The sequence below is a fragment of the Sinohyriopsis cumingii genome, chromosome 6 (assembly GCF_028554795.1).
Source record: "Sinohyriopsis cumingii isolate HCF-2022 chromosome 6, ASM2855479v2, whole genome shotgun sequence".
NCBI classification, from domain to species: Eukaryota; Metazoa; Mollusca; class Bivalvia; order Unionida; family Unionidae; genus Sinohyriopsis; species Sinohyriopsis cumingii.
The window spans coordinates 108841334-108863009 of record NC_142966.1 but is presented as its reverse complement, the minus strand read 5'-3'; the positions used below and the strand labels follow the sequence as shown (position 1 = coordinate 108863009).

The 21676-nt window shown below is 35.2% G+C and overlaps 1 protein-coding gene across 1 annotated transcript in view; it reads left to right on the top strand.

The window, feature by feature from the left end:
* LOC149797686 (ATP-dependent DNA helicase DDX11-like) overlaps window positions 1–21676 on the top strand; it is a 148136-nt gene that overhangs the window by 53456 nt on the left and 73004 nt on the right. Inside the window, exons 13-19 of the mRNA XM_089962606.1 lie at window positions 2357–2509; window positions 4744–4870; window positions 6247–6291; window positions 7738–7844; window positions 8417–8462; window positions 16793–16888; window positions 20083–20214. Coding sequence (XP_089818732.1) covers window positions 2357–2509; window positions 4744–4870; window positions 6247–6291; window positions 7738–7844; window positions 8417–8462; window positions 16793–16888; window positions 20083–20214 — 706 coding nt within the window. The remainder of the gene's footprint in view (window positions 1–2356; window positions 2510–4743; window positions 4871–6246; window positions 6292–7737; window positions 7845–8416; window positions 8463–16792; window positions 16889–20082; window positions 20215–21676) is intronic.

Genomic DNA, 21676 nt, shown 5'->3' with positions numbered 1-21676 from the left:
GTGTTATTCATTTAGTCCAAAGCCAACTTGGTTTCAATTCTGTTACAAGTTAATTTATTTTACTTAGGTTTTGTCTATTGAAATTTAGATGGAAAAATGGTGTATACTAATAAGCAACCAAAACATGATCAGTTAGGTTCTGATCAGTGCATATCTTGAGGAATCCTTGTGTTACTAAAAATAGCACCTAGCATCATGATCGGCCAATGAAATTGCATTCGGTAGCTCGTTGTCATAACTTCCTGACAACATTTAATGGTGGATAACATTTTTCTTTTGCAATCAATCTGGATTATTGGTACCTGTTTCTTTTGTCATGAAATTCTTTCCTGTCTTGACAGGTCACATTTCAGTATCACTATAACGAGATTTCGTGTGTTTGAAATGATGATACAGTTGCTGTTGCTTGAATAATTTCCTGAGGATGTAAGGAGTTGCTGTCATGATACAGTACAGTAGTCAGACAAATCCCACTGCTTGAAACTTATATAATGCTTTAGCCAATAAGTTATTATTTTATTATTTGCTCTGATGATCATCGCAGCAAAATGACACTGACCTTGATCTGCCTATATCACAGCTGTGCATATGTAAGGACCCATCAATGATGTATATAATTCCAACATTTTTTGTTTTTAAAATCGTTGTATACAGACAGGCATAATCACTTCATTACTATAATTGAATGAATTTAATCAATAGAGAGAGAGAGAGACTGTAGTGCCATATTATTTTAGCATTTCAACACCTTGATGGGATTTCTTAAAACGATCTTAGGTTAATATTCTTGCACAATTTGCATCTGATTTTGGTCATTTTACTTTGTTTTAAAAAGCAGAATATTTGTTTTACAATTCTCAAATACTTTGATAATAATAAAATAATAATAATAATAGTGATAATAAAATACATTTATACTTCGATTTATCATCGAGCTTTATTTGTTTCCAGGATTGCATAGCAACAATGATAGAATCTGAGTTAATGCAGAAAGTATTATGTAGTCCATTCATTAACATCTTAACTGATGAGAGTACAAACATTTCAAATACCATGAAGCTGGTCGATTATGCCAGAATCATTGAACCAACCATGTTTGTTTCTACAACTCATTTTCTTGGTAATGTGACAGGAAAAGAAATCAAAAGAAGCCATCAGTCCCCCTTTGTGTGACCCAAAACATATTTCGACAATGGTCTCTTGCTAAGGCTATCATTAAAAGAGAAATGTACCCTAGAGACAAAATCTGCAGACTCTGGCAGATTGTACATCAACATCATGCAGACACATTTCCAAATCTTCAGTTAGCATCAGTGGCCACTGTTATTCCATACCAAACTGCCGACTGAGAGGTTTCAGCAATCAAAATCAAACCAAATGTGCAGGAAGAAGCTGTCTAGAAGACAGTGTTCTTAACAGACTCATGATGATTCCCTCTGAGAGACTTCAGCTTTAACAAGGCATTGGTAGAGTGGAGGATGAGGAAGGACAGGAGGCTATTTAGGAAATAGTGATCATATTAGCAGAATAATGCAGTCACAATTACAGTCTGTCTGGATGCAGATGTATATATGTTCCAGTAAAGAGTTAACTGTTATAAAAACTGTATATATACTTTCCCTAATTCATTTTGAGCTTTGGACTTATCCTTCAAAATTATTTTTTGTCATCCATAAAAGGAAACTGTGTTCTTCTGATATTTCTTAGTATGGATTTGCAGCCAATCAGAATTGATCATGTGACATGCAGGAAGTACATGACACTTTTTTAAGATTGGCCAGAGGAGTGACACTATTTGCAGTCTATGGTTTGATTCTTTAATGGTTAGTGTGTAGATAGAATGTTATTAGAAAACATAAGACTTTGATTTCAGTTTTAAGTGTTATACTATAATATACAGAAGACAGATATGCATCTAATGCACTTATTATACTTGCTATAACTCTTTTTGAATACATTGAGGGTTTTTTACACCATACTGGAAGGCCTCCCCCCATATGGCTATGTTCCCCCCTTTTTAAATTCGGGAGGGGGGGGGGGGCAAATACCCACATTTATCAAATCCTAGATGCAACCCTGATATTTTGGTGAATGAAGCTGTAGCAGGTTTTAGTGGATTGCTGTGAAACTTGGTAAATACTATGGTTGTTGTCAGAATATATGCATATTGTCCATTGTACTCTCACTGTTTTTGGAAGAATTTAATGCACTTTATTTACTATAGACTCATCTCCATTGGGGGATGGGGGCAGATGAAGAGGTTAATTTTTCAAATTGCAAATAAAAGAATGCAAAGCAGTAACCATTCCTCGAGTTAAATTTGTTTAGGCTAACCATGAATATCTTTTTTTTCCAGCTAGTTGTACTTCCTTACAACACATTGTTACACAAGTCCACACGTGAAGCATGTGGAATCAAGCTCCAAGGGAATATTGTTGTCATTGATGAGGCTCACAATCTACTGGAGACCATCAACAATGTATACAGCACTGAGATCAGTGGTGCCCAGGTCAATTTAATAATAATAATTATAATATTTGTAAGTCACAATTACTAAAGTTGGGTCATTGTTGTAGAGACACGCAATACAGCATCAATGTCAATGGTACATTTGTCAATTTGTAAGAAAATTAAATGCCGTCCAAACACTTTTTCACATGTTTATAAAGTGAAAACAGTTTTTATAGGATGAATAACATAAACACTTAACTTTTCCCAAATATCTTGCTTTTTAATGTGGTGTGGTGTGATTTTGATTTTTAACGTAGCTTTAACAATTTTTCAGTCAAATCGCTACGATGTCTGCAATGTGGCAGTTTATAGTGATGTCTAGCACTGGGACATCATGCCGCAGACATGTAGTATGATGTCCCACCCAGTCACAATATCCTGACACTAGGCCAACCAGTCCAAAATACTAACCTCTTAATGCTGGGTGCCAAGTGGGGCAGCTGTTAGTACCATTTTTGTAAGTCTCTGATATGACTTGGTCGGGGATCGAACCCACGACTTCCTGCATCTGAGGCGGACGCTCTAACCACTAGGCCACCGGAGTGGTATCTTGCTTTTAAAGAAAAGAAACCAAGTTTTCTATTACTGGATAGAAATTTGCATGTTTTGACTGAGATCAAGAATTAATTTCATTCTGATAATCCCATCATGCTCTGAAAACTAGGATAAGATTTGTGTCCTGCAGAAAATAGAAAATCTCAGGAAAGCTGTAACATTATATATCTTTTCATTTTTTGAACATATTAAACATACTGATTGTTTGGACAATTTCTCCTTTGTCCATGTCAGTTCTTTATTCCTATTATATTATCTAGGTTTTACTGATAGATTAGTTTTTTCATAATATAATCCATGACGTTCAAGTATATTAATTTATTACAAAGTTCACCTGAGAGCTACTTTCCAAACAAATAAATGAAATATTTGACACATTGTACATGTACAGCACCTAAACAGTGCTTCATGTTTGTAGCTTCCCGGTTATTTGAACCTTTGCTTTGCTACTTATATCCAAATATGTGGAGATACTTAACACAATGTTTTCAACCAGGACAATGTAAAAAATTCTTTATACATGTATTTAATGAATGAAAACAGTTTCTAATTTTGAAATAAGTAAATAATGTGTATGTGTGTGTGTGTGTGTGTATATATATATATATATATATATATATATATATATATATATATATATATATAAAACTTTACTGGAGCTGAGGACATTTGTTTTTAGAATTCAGCAAGTATAGGGAGCAGAGGTCAGTGTCACTCTAAATGGGTAGATGTGTCATAAATTAGCTTTTTCTTGCATATTTTGTCAAGTGCCAGACATCAGTATTTCTTCATTCACACAATAGCTTAAAGTATTAATGGCTGTAATAACACAATAGCTTGAAGTCATTAATGACTGTGATAATACTACCTATCTTATTGGGGCCCTGAGTGGCTGAGTGGTCTAAAGCGCTCTCCGTTATGGATCACTGCCATCTCAACTCTGTCTGTGTGGGTTCAAGTCTAGGATTCCCCTAATGTGGGTATGTAAGAAAGCTTGAAAGTAGCTTCTCATGGGTCATTGGTTCTTCCGGGGGTTTTCCTGTGTTCTTCCTCCACCATTAATACTGGCCGTCATGCATAGCCTGTCGTGTGCTGAAAAATGGCGTTAAACCCCACAACAACAACAACAACCTATCTTATTTAAACCTTCACATTAAAACTTTCATTACAGCATTGGAACCAGTGAACCAGGTTGATTTGCATGACATTTTTTTACTGTTCTGAAATATTGTCCAAGATAAAATCCTGATGAAAGTCAACAAATGTAATGCAGATAAGACAAATCAAATGCATTCTCATGAAATAAAACAAACTCCAGTGCACAGATTACCTTTAGTTGTACAAATTACCAGAAAAACTACGCAGGTGCACCACACAGGTTCCGATACTGTGGTACATGAAAATAGCTAGTGATTATTGTTAAGCCAAAGGAGGCATGATTATTTTCTTCACTTTTTAACAATGTTCAGTTTTGAAAGTCACCTTATTGGTTGTGTTCAACTCAGACTGCACTAGAATATAATTTAATGTCTGTGTTTGTACCCAGAAGTTACTGTTTTGCTTGTGGAATCCAGACACTTTGTCAAAATAGTGCTGTTCACAGGCAAGACAATAGGTTCTGTGAAAGTTTAACTGAAGCATGATGTGAAAATATATAATTAGGAGTTTCTGTATTAGGTGGCAAGAGCTTCTTCCCAGCTGGGTCAGTATGAGAGCAGATATCGTACCAGACTTAAGGCCATCAATCTAATGTACATCAAACAGATTCTACACATTCTCTCCAGCCTGGCTAACTCGATGGGAGGTAGGAATCTATTAATTTGCGTGGATACATTATGATCTCCATTATTTTTTGCATGTTTTAATGTCAGACTTTTGTAAAAGATAATTTAAAGGTGACAAATTTTCGAATCTGCATGAAATTTATACTTGGGTTAATGCTTCTAAACAGTTTACTGTAAAACAAATTCCAACTACAGTTGCCGAAAGAAGACCTGGTTGTATGTATAGTTTAATATGATTATAGTCTTTTTCATTCTTAAAACAAGTTGGATGAACACAGGTGAGGTTTAAAGGTCAGACCAATCATGTAGTGGAAATATACATTTTGTTTGATTACTTCACACTTTACTGACGTGGAAATATGACACCTTAACAACAAAACTTTTGAAATTATTGTCAAAACTTTAGTAGTGGATTGACCTTCAGTATGAAATAATTTCAGTGTAAAATGCATGCATTATTTTCATGTTAAAGGGAGAAAACTCCAACATATGTTAAGATTGGAACCTCTTATTTTCTAGGATTCTAAAACAAGCTTTTAAGAAATAAATGGGAAAGAGCATTTTGCAGTATTTTCTTAGGGCTTTTCCAGGATAAAATATTTTTACTTTTAGTTTCTCCATTGCTTCATATTGTTTATTGGGATCCTGTTTGTAAGATATACATTTCTGGAATGTCACACAGCGAATAGGTTACTTTCAGTTCTGACTGATTGTAAGGCTTTGTTTCCAATCTTTTTCAATCCTGATTTAACAGTATCCACCCATCAAAATTAAATATAATTTTCATTGTGTGATATATCAGAAAAATATGCCTGGCAAATTTGATCCAAGTAGATAAGGTATGAAGCAACAGAGACACATTTGAGTAAAAGTGGCTAATAATAATCAGTAAGGTACTTGAATCATAAATAGAGAAAGTTTAAAATTTCTGTTTTGGTGATATGATTGTATTGTACATGAATTTTAGCACTAGTCAGCAAGAAGTCAAATTTTAAACTGCAGTTTAATCTGTTTGACTTGTGCTCGTTGATAGAAGGGTAGTTGTGTTAATGGTTTCCCATTTTTTTTTCTTACAGAAACAAGTGCGTGTGGTTGATTCCTTTCAACTCATAACTTATATCACAGCAAAAAATTAACTATTTTTAAATATGCCCCAAAATAAAGACCACATTGATTTTATTAAAAAATTACCCACAACCATGATATTTAAAAACATGAGCCACCCCCACTACCCAGATAGCAAAATTAACATGGCATTCTGACCTCCATGGTATTTTGTACAGTAACAGTCGTTAGGAAATACAATCTAATATTAGAAAAGCATCTTATCATACCAAAAGATGGAAGTTTTTTACTTTATGCAGACCTTTTAAATGCATTTATTGATAATTTACAGGCAAGATTGGTGTTCCAGCTGATAAGCAAACCACATCCAGCCCAGGTGAGTAAACATAAACATGTACTTTGATTTGTACAACCTTTATAATTCTTTGAATGGGATAAAATTAGATGGTTCAAATGGATGGATTCTTTTATTTTTTAAATTTTCAATGTAGAATCCCATGTACTGGGTGTCCTTGACAATGGCTGCATTAATATACAGCCCACACTCATATTAAGCTATCTTCAGGCACAAACGAGACACAAGTAAAAGTATAAAAAAAATCAGTTCTTTTTTTTCAGCAGTAGTTTTTTAAGGCTTTTTATTTAAAACATGCAAAAAAGGTTCTCCAAAGGTCAGTCTTTTCACCAATATATGGACTTATGCAGAGTAAAGCTAACATCATTATTCTGTAAATTAAAACAATATACATGGAATTGATATGAATTTCAGTAATTGTACTTGTTTCTAATGACAAATCATGTGGTTTGGTAATGTATCTAAATCAGATATGAAACAAGAGTCAAAATAGAAACTGCTTTGATTTTAAAAAATGCATATTTTCTAAGCCAAATGTTTTTGATTCCACTCTTCGAAAAGACCTGAAATTTTTGTTTTAAACATTATATTAACCCTAGTAGTTGCTAATTCTCCAGAATTAATGGTTATGTCTGGTTGGCCCTTGATGGCCAGTCTGATGTCCAATATGGCAGCCATCTTGAAAATTTTGATATCACTTCTCCAGAATAGAAAGTTATGTTGACATTGGGTTTCGCCTGTGGACTTCTTATGATGTCTAGTGGGTCCTAAATAAAAATGGTTCTGCATGAATAGCTGTTATAGCCACCACAGTGGCCATCTTGAAAATAGTTTTGCTACCCGACTGTAAGACTTATTGTGAGGTCTAAGTGGTCCTAAATGAAGATGGTGTGATTTGACTTTCAATGCCACCATGGCAGCCATCTTGAAAATCTTGAAAATCTTGTTATTGGTACTGCTCCTTAGAAAATGTCATATCAGCATGGGTTTTTCACTGGCTGACTTCTTATAGTGTCTAGTTTGTCCTGAAAAAAACTTGCACTAATCTGATAACCGATGAGGAAATCACAGCTGCCATCATGGCTATTTTATTGTTATTCATCCAAAATGGAAAATCATGCCAACATCGTGTTTTCAACACAAGGTTTCTTATGATGTCTATGTTGTATCAAATAAAAATGCTGACAGTATGGCCACCATGGCAGCCATCTTGAAAATTTTGTCATTCCTACTCCTTGTAAATGGAAAGTTAAATTGATTGGGGTTTCACCAGATGACTTATGATATCAAGTTGGATCTGAATGAAGATGGTGTCAATCTGAACTTGTATATGGCTGCCACAATTAATTTTAATATTTGACCTTGAAAGAGAAGCAACTTGCATATAAATTTGTGAGTGCAACGTATAGGCTTTATCTATAGCCTGTTAATTGTCATCCTTAAAAATGTAATTAAATTTTCTTGCAGTTGCCTCATTATGCACAATCAATGATTTCCTGTTTCGGTCACAGCTGGATAACATAAATTTGTTCAAGGTTCTGAGATTCTGCAAAGGAAGCCAGATTTCAAGAAAGGTGGGTTTAAACCTAACACTTGTGCTTTTTTAGTGACACAAAACAGCCTAGTAATTAATTATAGTATTTTCTGATTGCAGAAGTAAATTTTAAGTATTTTCAGTTGATGTCTACCTTGTGCAATAAACTACATAAATTTTCATAATTTGTTTCCCCATAGATCATGTATTAGAGTTTTAAATCAGATAAATCGAATGGAAAAACTGAGATAGCTTATAATCAGGATGAAATAAAGAATATTTTAATTGATAATTTGTAGATGAAATACATGTGTAAATTATAATCTTGAGATGATCAACTTGAAATGACAGCATTTCACTCTTGCAATGATGGACTCGAATGAAAATACATAAAGTGAGATGATTTTATCATCAGAATAATGAATTATTTAAGTTCCATTTAGTATATCATGTCTATACACATTTGATTTAATATTTCATTTACAACTTTTAAAATGTTAACCACATATTTTCTTGGATATTATTGCATAATTATTTTTCAAACTCTTGAGGATCACTTGCTCTTTCTAGGTATCACATAAACATAGTTATGAAATCTGTTTTCTTTCGCAGCTTCATGGTTTTACAGAAAGATATCAAAATGAAGTCAGATCTTCAGGTATGGGTTGATTTAATATTTCTCATATTCTTCAAAAAGGAACATTAAAAGAATATCATGAGCAGTATTCCTTTGCCACTGTAGATCCAGTACTCATAATGCTGTGTATGGGAGCCATAAAGTTGATATTTTTTAAAGGCTTGATCCCCTTATATTGACACATTTTATACATTTAAAAAAGGTAGCTTTGGTAACTTGCTTAATAACATGTTGGGCTCATAATCCAAATGTGGTTTCCATACCCACCCAGGCTTGCTGAAGTCATCTGCCTTGGTGTGTCCAAGGGAAAAGCACTTTAGTTGCCAGTTGCTTTGCATTACATAGTAAATACTGTGTTAAAAGCGCCATTAATACTGTGTTAAAAGTGCCATTATAACCAGTGGGAATATTAATACTGAAACAGAATAATACTACAGTGATACCCCCACTCAAGCAGCCACCTGCTTTATATGGCCAACATCTTATTTCACTGATGAGTTTATGTTCAAAAGTACATCTTTAGGATGGCTATCCCTATAGTAGATCTACCAACCCTTACGATTTTGATAGTCTTATGGAAATTACACTGCAAATAAAAGCATAAATTACGGAAATATGACTTTGGTAAAATCTGGACACTGGCTTGTCTGTGTTTCATTCAGATCTGGGTTTCATATTATATTTAGTGAAATTGGTCAGGGAACCAGACGACTAACTTTACCTGAGTACCTCAGATGTTTTAGACTGTGTATATTTTGTGATGCAAATTATCTGCATGATCACGCTGTTGCATTTTTTTTCGTTTTGTTAAAATGGTGTCCATCAAGCAACATGTCAGAATGATAGGGACAATAAACATCTCAAAAAGTTTTAATAGTGCAGAGGAAGAAGAGAATATTCAGATTCTTGGGGAAAAAACAGGAATGGCATCAATTATGTTTAGTGTGTTCATTTGAGCATGTCATTGTGGCTCCATTCTAGAATCACACTTCTGGACTTTCAAATGCATGTTTTCCAGCTTGACAATAGCAGTAGATGATATTTTGTTACACCTTACTGAAAACTGGTCCAACTTATGGGAAAAAATTGATTGCCTTACTGAGAATGTCTTGTTAGGGTTGGAAGGTCTGCTGTAACACAGCCAGCAACTGGCAGATTAGTGCAAAAGCTCAAATTTACACCTTGCATATGTTGCTTTTTACAGAAAAAATCTTGTGAATATTTGTTGATTTCTACATTCAACATGCTGACATTTGTTTCAGGATACCAGTAAAGTAACTGAAATTCTTACAAATAAGTAAGAAATCTAATTATCCCTATGTCATTATCACCAATACCTGGTCTACAGTTTTTTAAATGTCATCTGCTTAAGAGACAAAATTATGGATTTTGATGTGCTCAGTTCAAATAATGACAATTAAAACAACTGATTGACTACTGTTTCCAAGATATTTAAGTTTTTACATTTTACGTCTATATATATTGTGTACATAGTAGCGTTTTAATCATAAATTGTAAACCTAGGTCTTTTTGTGTGTTTATGGTTGCTTTACATGATATTTCACCTGTCCTGTTTGTATAACAGTTCAAAAAAACAACAGAAGGGTTTTATAAATAAAATTTATTATGACACAAAAGGCAAAAGACTATTAAGAATATATAAATATATATAAGTACATAGTTGAGTCCTTATTCAATGTCTACTCTGCGCTTATTGGCATGTTTTTTTATTCATTAAATGGAGCATCTCTTGTCACTGTCCAGCAGTAGCATGCAAGTATTGATAAAGCTCCATTTGCCCTGATAGCATTTCTCCATTGTTGCAATGTCCTGGTGAAATTGCTCACCATGCTTGTTGCTCACTGCTCTGCAGTTTGTTGGAAAAAATCTAGATGAGAGTACAAAAAATGTATCTTTAGTGACATGTTGCAATCAAGGCTTTTGTGTGCCTTGAGGAGGTTTACCACCAACTCCCTGTAGTTGTCTGCCTTGTTGTTTCCGAGAAGATTTGTTGCCACTAACTGGAAGGCTTTCCATGCTGTTTTTTCTTTGCCATGCAGTGCACAGTCAAATACATCATCACGAAGAAGTTCACAAATCTGAGGACCTACAAAGGCACCTTCCTTTATTTTAGCTTCACTTAACCTTGGAAATTTTCCAAGGAGGTACTTGAAAGCTACTTGTGTTTTGTCCATGGCCTTGACAAAGTTCTTCATCAGACCAAGCTTGATGTGCAAGGTTGGTAACAAAATCTTCCTTGATTTAACAACTGGTGGATGCTGAACACTTTTCCTCCCAGGCTCCACTGACTGTAGGAGTTCCCAATCTCTCTTGATGTAGTGGGAATCTCTCGCATGACAATCCCATTTGCAAAGAAAACAGCAGTACTTTGTGTATCCAGTCTGCAGACTAAGCAAGAGAGCAAGAACCTGATGGAATGTCTGGATAATGCACTGTCCACCTTTTCTTCTTTGACAATCCTTCAACTTGAGGCACCATGCAATTGCAGTAACAATTGCTGATATGATCTTTTGGCTCTCTATCATTGGCACTGCAAAAGGTATAGATTTCCTTTTCCAGTTCAACCACTGGTGAAGATTTGTTGCACAAGAATTGCAGCATATGTGTGGGGCCCACCTCTTGTCCTGATCTCCAATTTTGCAGCCAAAATAAAGGTGATAGGCTTTCTTAAACCTAGTGATTATACTGTGCTTTTGTGATGCAAAAGTCACTTCACCACAAACATAGCAGAAGTTATCTGCATGATTTCTAGAGCTGATACAGGGCAGTATGTTCAGCAGAGTGATGTAAGCTTAGTTATGATTGCATCACCCATGACTTCTAGGAATAACATGATGCAATTCATATCATGTATGATGCAATGCCAGCTTCAGATTGCATCATTCATTGTTTTGACAATAAAACAAGTAGTGTCCAAACCTAGTAATAGATTTATTCATAGATCCAGTCAGAGATGTATTTTAGTCATGTTTGGTTTAAATTGAGATCCCTTGCCTTTATAACTCACTTATCATCTCCCATTCCCAAGTCAAGGGTCGTATATACTGACCCAGTATCATATCTTTAAAACTAGAGCCAATCAACAATTTTAAGCATCATTTTAGTTGTCATTGACCCATATTTAGTCCAGTTTGACTACATTTATTTTGGAAGCATGTTGGCTGTAGACCAGTGTAATTATTAAGATGACATAAGCAAAGTATGGTTCAGGTCAGCTTAACATTTGGCCACCAGGAAGTAAAACTGGTATGTTAGCTGTTGTGGATTCTCTGTTATAGATTATACAACGTACATGGAAAGGTACCAGGCAAAAACCCAGTTGATCACATGATGTGAACACTGAGCATCTTGTGTTTAAGCTGCAAATTTCCAATGAAGAAATAAGTTGCTTCAAAAAGTTCGAACTGTCAGACATTCTCAGTTTAGAATGCAAAGTGAAAGCAATTCAGCTAAATGAAAAGAGGGAAACAACTTGGATCAGTACTGAGAAATTTGATGTCCGAAAAATTCACATGAACATAGAAAATATACATTCTAGTTTCTCCTGAAAACAGTGGTAAAACAGAATTGACAGAAAGGGATTTTAGTGACTGAAATTCAAGATGGAGATGGTGAGATTAATCTGTCTCTCCATCCAATGTCATGATTTTTCCGTCAGTGTTGATATGATTGACACATATTTTCACATCCCTATCTACCCCATGTCATGGAATTTCTCCATTTTGCATACTGGGACTGTTTATCAGTCCAAGGTCCTACCCTGTGGCCTGAACATCAGTTCTTGGTTTTATACCAACGTTATGGATTCCGTCGTCACCCAGTTCAGATTGACTTCATCTACAATGACGGCAGCATACCTGGACGACATCCTTGAGAAACATATGGTAAGTTCTACAGTACACCAAAGTAGAAATTATCTTCTCACTTTTAGATCAAGTAGGTTTTCTAGTGAACTGGGAAAAATCCAATCTCCATCCGTTCCAACTTTTTGCCCATCTGGGTATGGATTTTATCACCAACCCGAACCTGGTACAGTTCCCTAATGTTCATGTAATCAGGATTGTCAAATTCATTGAGTCTGTTTCCAACTGGACTTGGATTTCAGTGAGAGAGTTCTTGCAACTCCTTGGATTATTCATTATGACAGTGTACTTCATTCCACTCAGCCATCTTTTTATGCAACCCTTACAAATGATGTTGCCAGCACAATGGTGCCCCTTTTCAAGTTCCCTCAATAAAACAGTCATGATCATACCCGAGACACAATCATTCTTGCATGAGTGGTACAGCCCAGGTTGGCTGACATGGAGATCCCATTGGAGAAGCCCCCATGGAAGTAACAGTATGTACCGATGCCAGTACATACAGTTGGGGTGTCCACCTGTTGCCTGCATTCACTACTGTCATTTCATAGCTGCCAACCCTCATGATTTTGGCGCGAATTTCACGACTTTTTTTCAGCGATTCACAGATCCACCATGCATGAAAAAAAATCACGAATTCCTCAGTTCTCAATTATTTTAAATCTTTAATAAAATAACCGATTTCTCGTTAAACGCTAGTCGTGATATTGGCAGTTGCCGAAATGGTCTGGTACTACTGGTTGCGATATTATATTAGTGGAACTATAGCTGATTGGTACTGTAGTTTCAGTAACAATCATTTTAGCGTATTTTAATCTATACAGTATATGTATAAGAGAAGTTTTACAAATGCTTTTGAGAGAAACTAAGGTCTAACCGGAATTTTGCTCCGCGCATGCACCACAAACACTGATTTGAATTACCATTCCACATCGCATCTTGAAAACGTCTTCACCAGTAAGGAAAAAGAAATGTATTGCACAAAAAGTGAAGCTTAGTTTGGAATATACAAAAAATTGGCTGTGCATTCAGTCATCAAACACCGATATTCATTATGCTTTTTGCATGCAGTGTGCCACAAATTTTAGCATTGGGCATGGTGGCACAGATGATGTGAGGAAGCACATTGGTAGCAAAAAACACACAGAGGTTGGGAAAATTAAGAACTCGCAGCAGATTTCAGCTCTGGAATATTTTAAGCCATTGACGGAAGATCTGCAAGGTATCAACACTGAAGCATTGTTTGTGAGTTTTCTTGTTGAACACAATCTGCTGGAGACCATGCTAAACATTTGTTCTGACAAATATTCCTGTACTCGAAGATCACTTCACGAATTTGTGTCAGAATTAAAAAATTTATATCCCTATTTTCACTAATTGAGAGCCTGGAGGGTTGGCAGCTACGTGACAGGATAGCAGCCTCTACATGTCAGCCTTTTAGAAATGAAGTGTCTCATCAATGCCTTTTGCTTGAAGAAGGATTGACTTCAAAATGGTCCTCATTATGTCCAACAACTCTGTGATGGTGTCCTTCTTTCTCAAACAGGGGGGCACCAAATCACCGGACCTGTATGTTCTGATTTGGCAATATATGTGTTGGTGTGACAATCTCCATATAATTGTACAAATCAGACACATCCCCGGCAGACACAGTGTCTTCTCCCAAACTCTGTTCAGGAACAGTCCAGTCCTTCACATGGAATGGTCTCTCCATCAGTCTTTACTTGGATCTGTACACTTTGGAGGTGCTCCATGATCGCTCTGTTTGTGACAGATAGAATCACAAATTGCCCACCTTTGACTCTCCAGGTCCAGACCCAGTAGCTTGGAATATGGATGCACTGGGAGGGGTTTCGGGCATTTGCCTTCCCCAACCACCAGTCTTGGTACCAAAAATAATCCAGAAGTTTTGGGTTCAGAAATGAAGGATTCTTCTGATAGACCCTTTCAGATGGTACAAGTCCTGGATTACCAATCTACTCTATCTAGTGATAGATCTGCCCAGGAAGATTCCAGCCAGCCTGTATCTTCTCAAGCCACCATGGTCATGGGTGTTCCATGCCTGCCTGGACCATCATGTTTGGCTCTTTTCAAGACAGCCTTGCAAGACAAACAGTTTAAACCATCGATTCTGGAGAGAATCTTGAGAGCAAGAAGACTGTCCGCTGTGAAATCTTATGAGGGTAATTGTATGTTTTCCGGGATTGGTACCTGATCAGTAAATTCGTCCTCTGAGTGCCTCAGTCCCTCAACTGGTCAACATTTTTCTCTGACTCTTTGAGGAGAAACAGTGGGCCCCAATTCCTATCAAAGGCTACCACTCTATGACATCAGACACATTCTGGCATCGTGATAGACATGATATTTAGCATGAGAAAGATATATAGGAGCTTTTAGCCAATTTTGATCTCAATTGACCAAAATCCTTCACTCTATTCCAAAATAGAGTCTGTCCTGGGTTTTAACGTAGCTCAATTCTAGCCTTTAGCTCACACTTCATTGAAGTTACTATCATACAAAACATGTTTCCTAATAACTTTCACTTTAGCATGCAGGGTGAATGAACTACATGCCCTTTCTGTCAACATGAACTATCTTCAGTTCAAATTGGATGTTTTGGTGTAGCTCGACACACACACACAGGCTTTGTAGCCCAAAATAGGTTGCCATCTGTTGGTAATCAGAGATGTCATTCGCTTTCTGTTTTCCTTAGATAGTTTAAGAACAGCAACCATGCAAGATCCTGTTTGTGTACTCAAGCACTACTTGGAACTCACATTGACAAGTCATAGTATGTGCAAATGCTTCTTTCTTCGGTGGAAACTGGGAAACAGGATATCGTCCCACAAGCCCTTGCTTCATGGCTGAAATGGGTCATATACTTGGCATTCTCAGAGGTCTCTCAAGATCAGAGTCACCTCATGAAGATTACTGCTCATGGGGTTAGAGTGTTCTCTGTGCACCTCACTTTTGAACATAACTTTTTGATCCGAATTATAGTAGAAGCTGTTGGCTGGCATGCAGTCACCCTCCTCAGTTTTGTATTCCGATGATATAGCTTTGGAGAGGTAGACCTTGAATCTGGTAGGTCTGGTGGTGGTAGTCCGGATGACCACCAGACCCAATTAAAACAACACAGCTAATCAGCTTTGCTGCATTCGCTAATGAAATTTTGTAGGAAAGAAGATTTCAATAATTATCTTCTTAACCATATGTAGGGGTCACTGATCAAGTGACCCTAGGCTGTATTGTTATGTAATTATGAGAACTGGTTCATATGAGGAATACAGTGACCATTCCCTAGAAGGTTACCTGAAGTAGTGGTCAGATGCTCTGCTTTCCCTCCTATTCTTCTAACTTAATGTGATTGGAGACTGTATTTGAAAGAGAAAGCAAATTTTTATATAAATTGTTTTTCCAAGTCACAGTACTTAAATCCTCCCTCCAACACCACACCATGTGATATTCTCATTAGTATATTGCTCAGCTTAAAAAATAGTGAAGACCTAGTGGAGGCCAGCGAGGTAATGGGCAAGAGTTATTGCCCTTTGTCTATTTGATACTGACACAAAAAAGCTATTATTGTTAATGTAATGTGATTGGGTAAGTATTCTGAGAAAAACATAATTTACTTCAAGATTTGGTTTCTCCTGAAAACAGTGGGATAACTGAAGTGATAGATAGGAATGGTTACAGTCAGAGATTTTATTGTCAAGGTGGTTTTACACTATGATTGGTGATTATTGATAATTATTTTTAATAGCGTTGAAATTAGTTTTATTACTTTTTTTCCATAAACTGGTAACATTCCTGTGATATCCATAACTTGGTAACATTCCTGTGATTTTTTTAATGAATTTGTTAATTAAAGCAAGTTGTTGTCTTTTGTACATTATATATAATTATTGCTGACTACTTCATATGTAATTATTAACATCTCTGATCCTGCTCTTGAAAGGCCAATTGCCTATAAGTTGGGGATCACTGTATTTAATAATGAAATGGGATTCATGACTATACCTGCCTTTTAGAAGGGACCTCTTTTTACGGAGGTGCCTTATAGTGAGGGAATACTGTATATACAGTATGGTCAGCCAGACTGAAGATGGGAACAAACGAATAAGTGATGAATATTTTATGGCATTTACACAATATTTAATTAATACAAACAGTCTTCCATATATTCTAGTGACACATATCAGCAGAAATAAAACACTACAGTGTAAGATGATTCAAATGCAATTTTTAAAACTGCAAATATGATTTGATATTTATGTAACAGTATATTAGCAATTAAAATTAAATACAGTTGATAAATTAATTAGCAGATACATGTATTTCTATCATTTATTAGCTGCTTTAATTGTATCAAATTTAGTAGTGGTAGAGTCAGTTTCAATTTAAAGTCCAACTGAAAATATTTAAATTTGTATATAATAATAGATCTGTTTTCTTTTTACATTTTAGAACCAGAAAAAAAAGAAACTGCCCGATCTGCTGTAACTAATTTTCTGAAGTCAATTAGTTCCAAGGAAGAAAACTCTTCTGGTCAGACAGCATCAGGTAAATTGATTATCCGCTTTTAAATGGTCTTTGGTAGCTCTGAGTTGTGGTAATTTGGAATTGCAGGACTCACGGTACTAATTCATTTCCCATAGTAAACCTATGCAAACACCATGATATTAAAAATTCAGTAAGTTAAAATTTTTGAGTGGTCATGATCAAACCTATATTTATCAGTATAGATAAAACCTGGATGTCAGATTCTGTGTAGAGGAAAGGATATGAGCTGCAACATTTTCTGGACCTGCATGTGTTTGAAACGTGTTTTCCATTCCACACCAAAGAGTCGGGTGCTAATTTTAGTAACGAGTGTTCCAAACTCAAGACTGTTAAAGGACTGAAATTCCATCAATAAAACGATGTCTCTATATATTTTTTTTCACTTACAACTAGGATAAACTCTCAAAAGATTCTTTTCCTGAAACATAACTTACATTATTAACCAATCCTGGTCAGCCAAATCCATATATACTCTATCTTATGTTCACCCACTTCCAGGCTGGTTCCCATTTTTCCATACCATTAATACCATGTGTCCTGTAAGACATTTTTTTGAAAAATGTATTTTTGACACATGTATGTACACTTCATTGTTAACATTATTAGTGATTTAGTATACAGTGACTTGAGAGGAGACCAGTGATACACGAGAACTACCACAAGTTAGTTTAAAATTTCGAATATGAAAATGTACTCTGTACAGTATAAAAGTTTTAATTCATCTGTTCACCTTTGAAGTGCTTGTTGTGAAATCACACTGATAGAGGTATTCTAGTGCTTGTCATGACACGTCTTTTCTAGTAACTGTGTACACATCTGGGTTCTTTGTCTTGACATGGATGGTTGTTAAACTAAATTTGATTGGCACATTGGGCCCTGGAACATCCATCAGGTAAGTTTTACAAATGAGCATTTATAATATGTGCTACCTAGTAAACCCAGAATGGCCGATTCCCAGTATGGTTCATTGAGGGATTTAGTTTGGCAAATACTGGCTGATGATAGTGATGAAGGGAATTTATTTTTAAAGTTATGAAATATGTCAGATTATTTAGGATCAGAAAGTGTTGATGGAGATACCAGTTAATGATTTTGAACCCAAAAATGGTGTTAAATACAAGTCTGATGTACATGCTGGCTAGATAAATACACATGGCATGCTGGTAAAACCCCATTTCAGTGGTATTTCAAAATTAAATGTAGCAATGGCAGAACGACAATTAAAATGCAGACGATTTAAAAGTAGAGTGCAATTTTCATTTCTTTTCTCCAAAACTTGAGCCCTGCAGGATCTGTGCTACAAAACAATGTAGCCCTATATGGGTTATGTTAAATTTAATAATAAGACCCAAAAGAAAATACATGTGAGCTGTAGAAAATTGCATATAGCTACCATAAAGAACTTTTCCAACTTGTTCCAGCTGGCTGAGCTAGCTGCGTATATGCCCCTTAAGACTGCAGAATATGAAGAGGGTTCTCAGGACAGAACCATGTTCATAGATATGGAATGGATTAAGCTCAGAAACAATGAAAAGGAACGGATTTAGCTCAGAAACAGTCAAAGATTAATGCTCGCAATGCTAGATGTGACATCTTTAAAAGATTTTGATTTCAATGCAACTCAAACAGGGTGGATTGGGCAGAAAGAGAGATCGATTTTGAAGTGTTAGACAAATACTGAACTATGGCCATTTCTTTCTCCCTCTCCTTTTTGTTCTACTCTCCCCTTATTTTTGTGACAAGGGGGATCATGATTAATTCTGGCAGCATCTCTGACATGATAAAAATATGCAAGATTATGTGTATTGTTCAGTAACGATTTTTTTCTCACACATATTAGTACACATAGTACACATGGTATTGAAACACAATATGATAAGAATCTTTGCAGTATGAAGACCTAGGTCAGATTCAGTTTTTATTATTTTTTTGAACACATTTTATGGAGTTATGGCACATTTTAACTTAGAAATTTATGCTTTATTTGCATCATATTGACATGGGATATCTGTGTCACATAGACACGTTAAAATTATAAAATTTGTTTTCCTTGGAAAACATGACCTAGTTAGCTCATACGGCTGAATGGTCAAGCAAGCTTTCGGTATGGTCTGGCATCTGTTTCGCATCATCCAACTGTCCATTGTCAGTTACCACTTGCTATTATCAAATTCTCAGAAACTGTTGGGCCAATTTCAACCAGATTTTGCTGGGAGTGCTTCACTTCATTCTTACTTTTCATTAAATAGGTTAAAACATGCAAATAAGAATTAATCATTGTGGCTAGTTCTTAATTTCTTAAAACTTCTTGTCACTGGTTTGCTAACATTAAAAGTATGCTAAATTTGCATGTTACTGATATTCTAACATAAAACATAAAAAGTTGCATGTTGCTAAAATGTTAAAATTAAAAATGTACTAAAAATGTCTGACAGTAAAATACTGTGATTTGCAGTAGTTTGGAGAATTTGTTGGTAGAAGAATGCAATTCATACAATACAATATAATAATTCACTTTGTTATGCAAGAGGCAAGTTTTGCATTTTGGTAAGTTTTCAGGCACTTGGGGTTTTGGTGTTCCATGAGCACATACCAATTTATGCAACACTCATATCTATCAAAGGGCTTAATTTGTTACCGATATTCCTGTCTGGCCATGTCATCTAATATCCAATACAATTTGTTTTGACTAAAGAAATTTGATGGATTTCATGGATTTCAAACCAGTTGATTTTTGGGCTTTACATTGAACATTTACATTTAAACATTCCACTGATTATGACATATTTGTTGTAGTTACAGCCATCTTTGAAACTTTGACCTCCTTATCTTTGCAATACCTTTTATAGAACTTATTTGAAAGCAAAAAATTTTGGTCTGAATCTTTATATAAAGATGAGGCAAACTAAATTATCACTGGTTTGTTGTTTGGAAATATTGTACAGTATTATGGCTATAAAACTTTTATTTTCCACTTGATGTCTTCTGAAGGACTTAATAGATTGAAAACAACTTTGGTCTGAGGCTTTGCAATAAGAAGACCTAGGCCAAGTTTGATTTTCAAAACTTTCCAATAAAAGTTTAGAGTTATGTCCCCTGTTTGACTTAGAACACTGCCTCTCCGTTGCATGATAATAGTGGTGGTATCAGTGTTTTATTGATGCATGTATTTATTTCCTTTTTTCTTATATCAGGTAAACCGATTGATACTGGCTCACCAGAATTCGAAGCTGCTGTAATGAGCTCTCCCCTTATGCACATAGAGGGCTTCTTACAGGCATTGACCAATGCTGACAAAGATGGCAGAATTGTCATCAATAAGCAGGGTAATTCATCTTTTGTCATTTAATTAGATAAATTCTAATTTTGAGCTTTTAACATACATGCTAACCATTATGCTTCTGGCATAATCATTATGTTTTTTTCTCACCAAATTACTTATTATGCTAGTCTGTATATGAATTAAACTTTTTTCGTACAGTAAAAAATAAAATTTAAATAAATAAAATAAAAATAAACCTATAAAACATTGTTTTTGTCATTTTTATTATCATCTCTTTAATTCCACTCATATAAATTTAAGAATATTCTTAAAAGGTGACTGGTGTGTAAAAATAGCATAATAGTACTTTCCTTATTTGCTAATAATATCAACTGTATATGACCAGTTTCGAAGAAAACATGTCATCATATGTGAACTTTGCCACACTGATTCATTTCATTGATACATTAGTTAGTTAGTGAACCAGTCTGTACTTTTAAAGAAAATGGTACCAGATGTAAAGTGAAATGCTTTACTTTGTGAATTGTAGATGTTATCTGATGGAAAATGTTAGAGCCAATTGATCTTTTCAAACTTCAAAACATGTCAAATCTGTAAAAAGGACAAATCATCACCACTTTACAAATTTTAAAAAGAAGAATATGAGAATAATGTATTACAGCAACCTCACCAGACTATGATCTTTACAGTATTCCAGATCGCAATCATTCAGCAAAAGTTACACAGGTAGACTAGTTAAAGTGAGTGTTGTATATAAAAAATTTGTTAATATATTTTGTGTTTGTATTCTGATTCTAATTATTATGGATTTTGCCCTTTGTGACAAGAATTTTGACCAGCTGCGAACCAGGTTAGTTGTAACAATGTATCTTATTCATACTCACTGTGAATTATAATTCTGGCATGTAATATATTGATTTCACTTTTTACACCTAAATTATGCTTTTTTTGTCATTTTAATAATTATGCTTATGCCTCTTCGGGGGGGTGTGTGTGTGTGTGTGTGTGTGTGTGACATGTATGTATTAAGTTAAAGTCTTGCTTGGTATAACACCAAGACATGCTACAAAGCAGCATGACCAAATAAAAAATACCTCAGCAGTTAAAAAATAAATAGAATGAAACCTTTGTATGGTAACAAGAAATTGGGTTATGTCACTTATAGCATATTACAGTCAACTTTTTTCTTAAATTTTATATCTGATGTTGAGAATCGTTATAAAATGCAGGCCTAAGAATTTCAGATCTATCCATATCTCTGGATTTCTATGTATGCTATTTTTCCTTTAGTTCAAAGTATAAATAGTGACATATATGCTGTTTAAGATCATATATGTTCTTGCACCGAATCTGCAAGCTTTTCTACAGTAATTTAGTTTTGCTTGCTGTTTGGATAGAGATGTTCTGAAATATGTAAGATCATAATGTCCTGACCATTCATGTTCTTTTTCTACTTCAGTACACACCTGAGAAAATTAGTTTAGATTCTAATCTCTTGGTTCTTA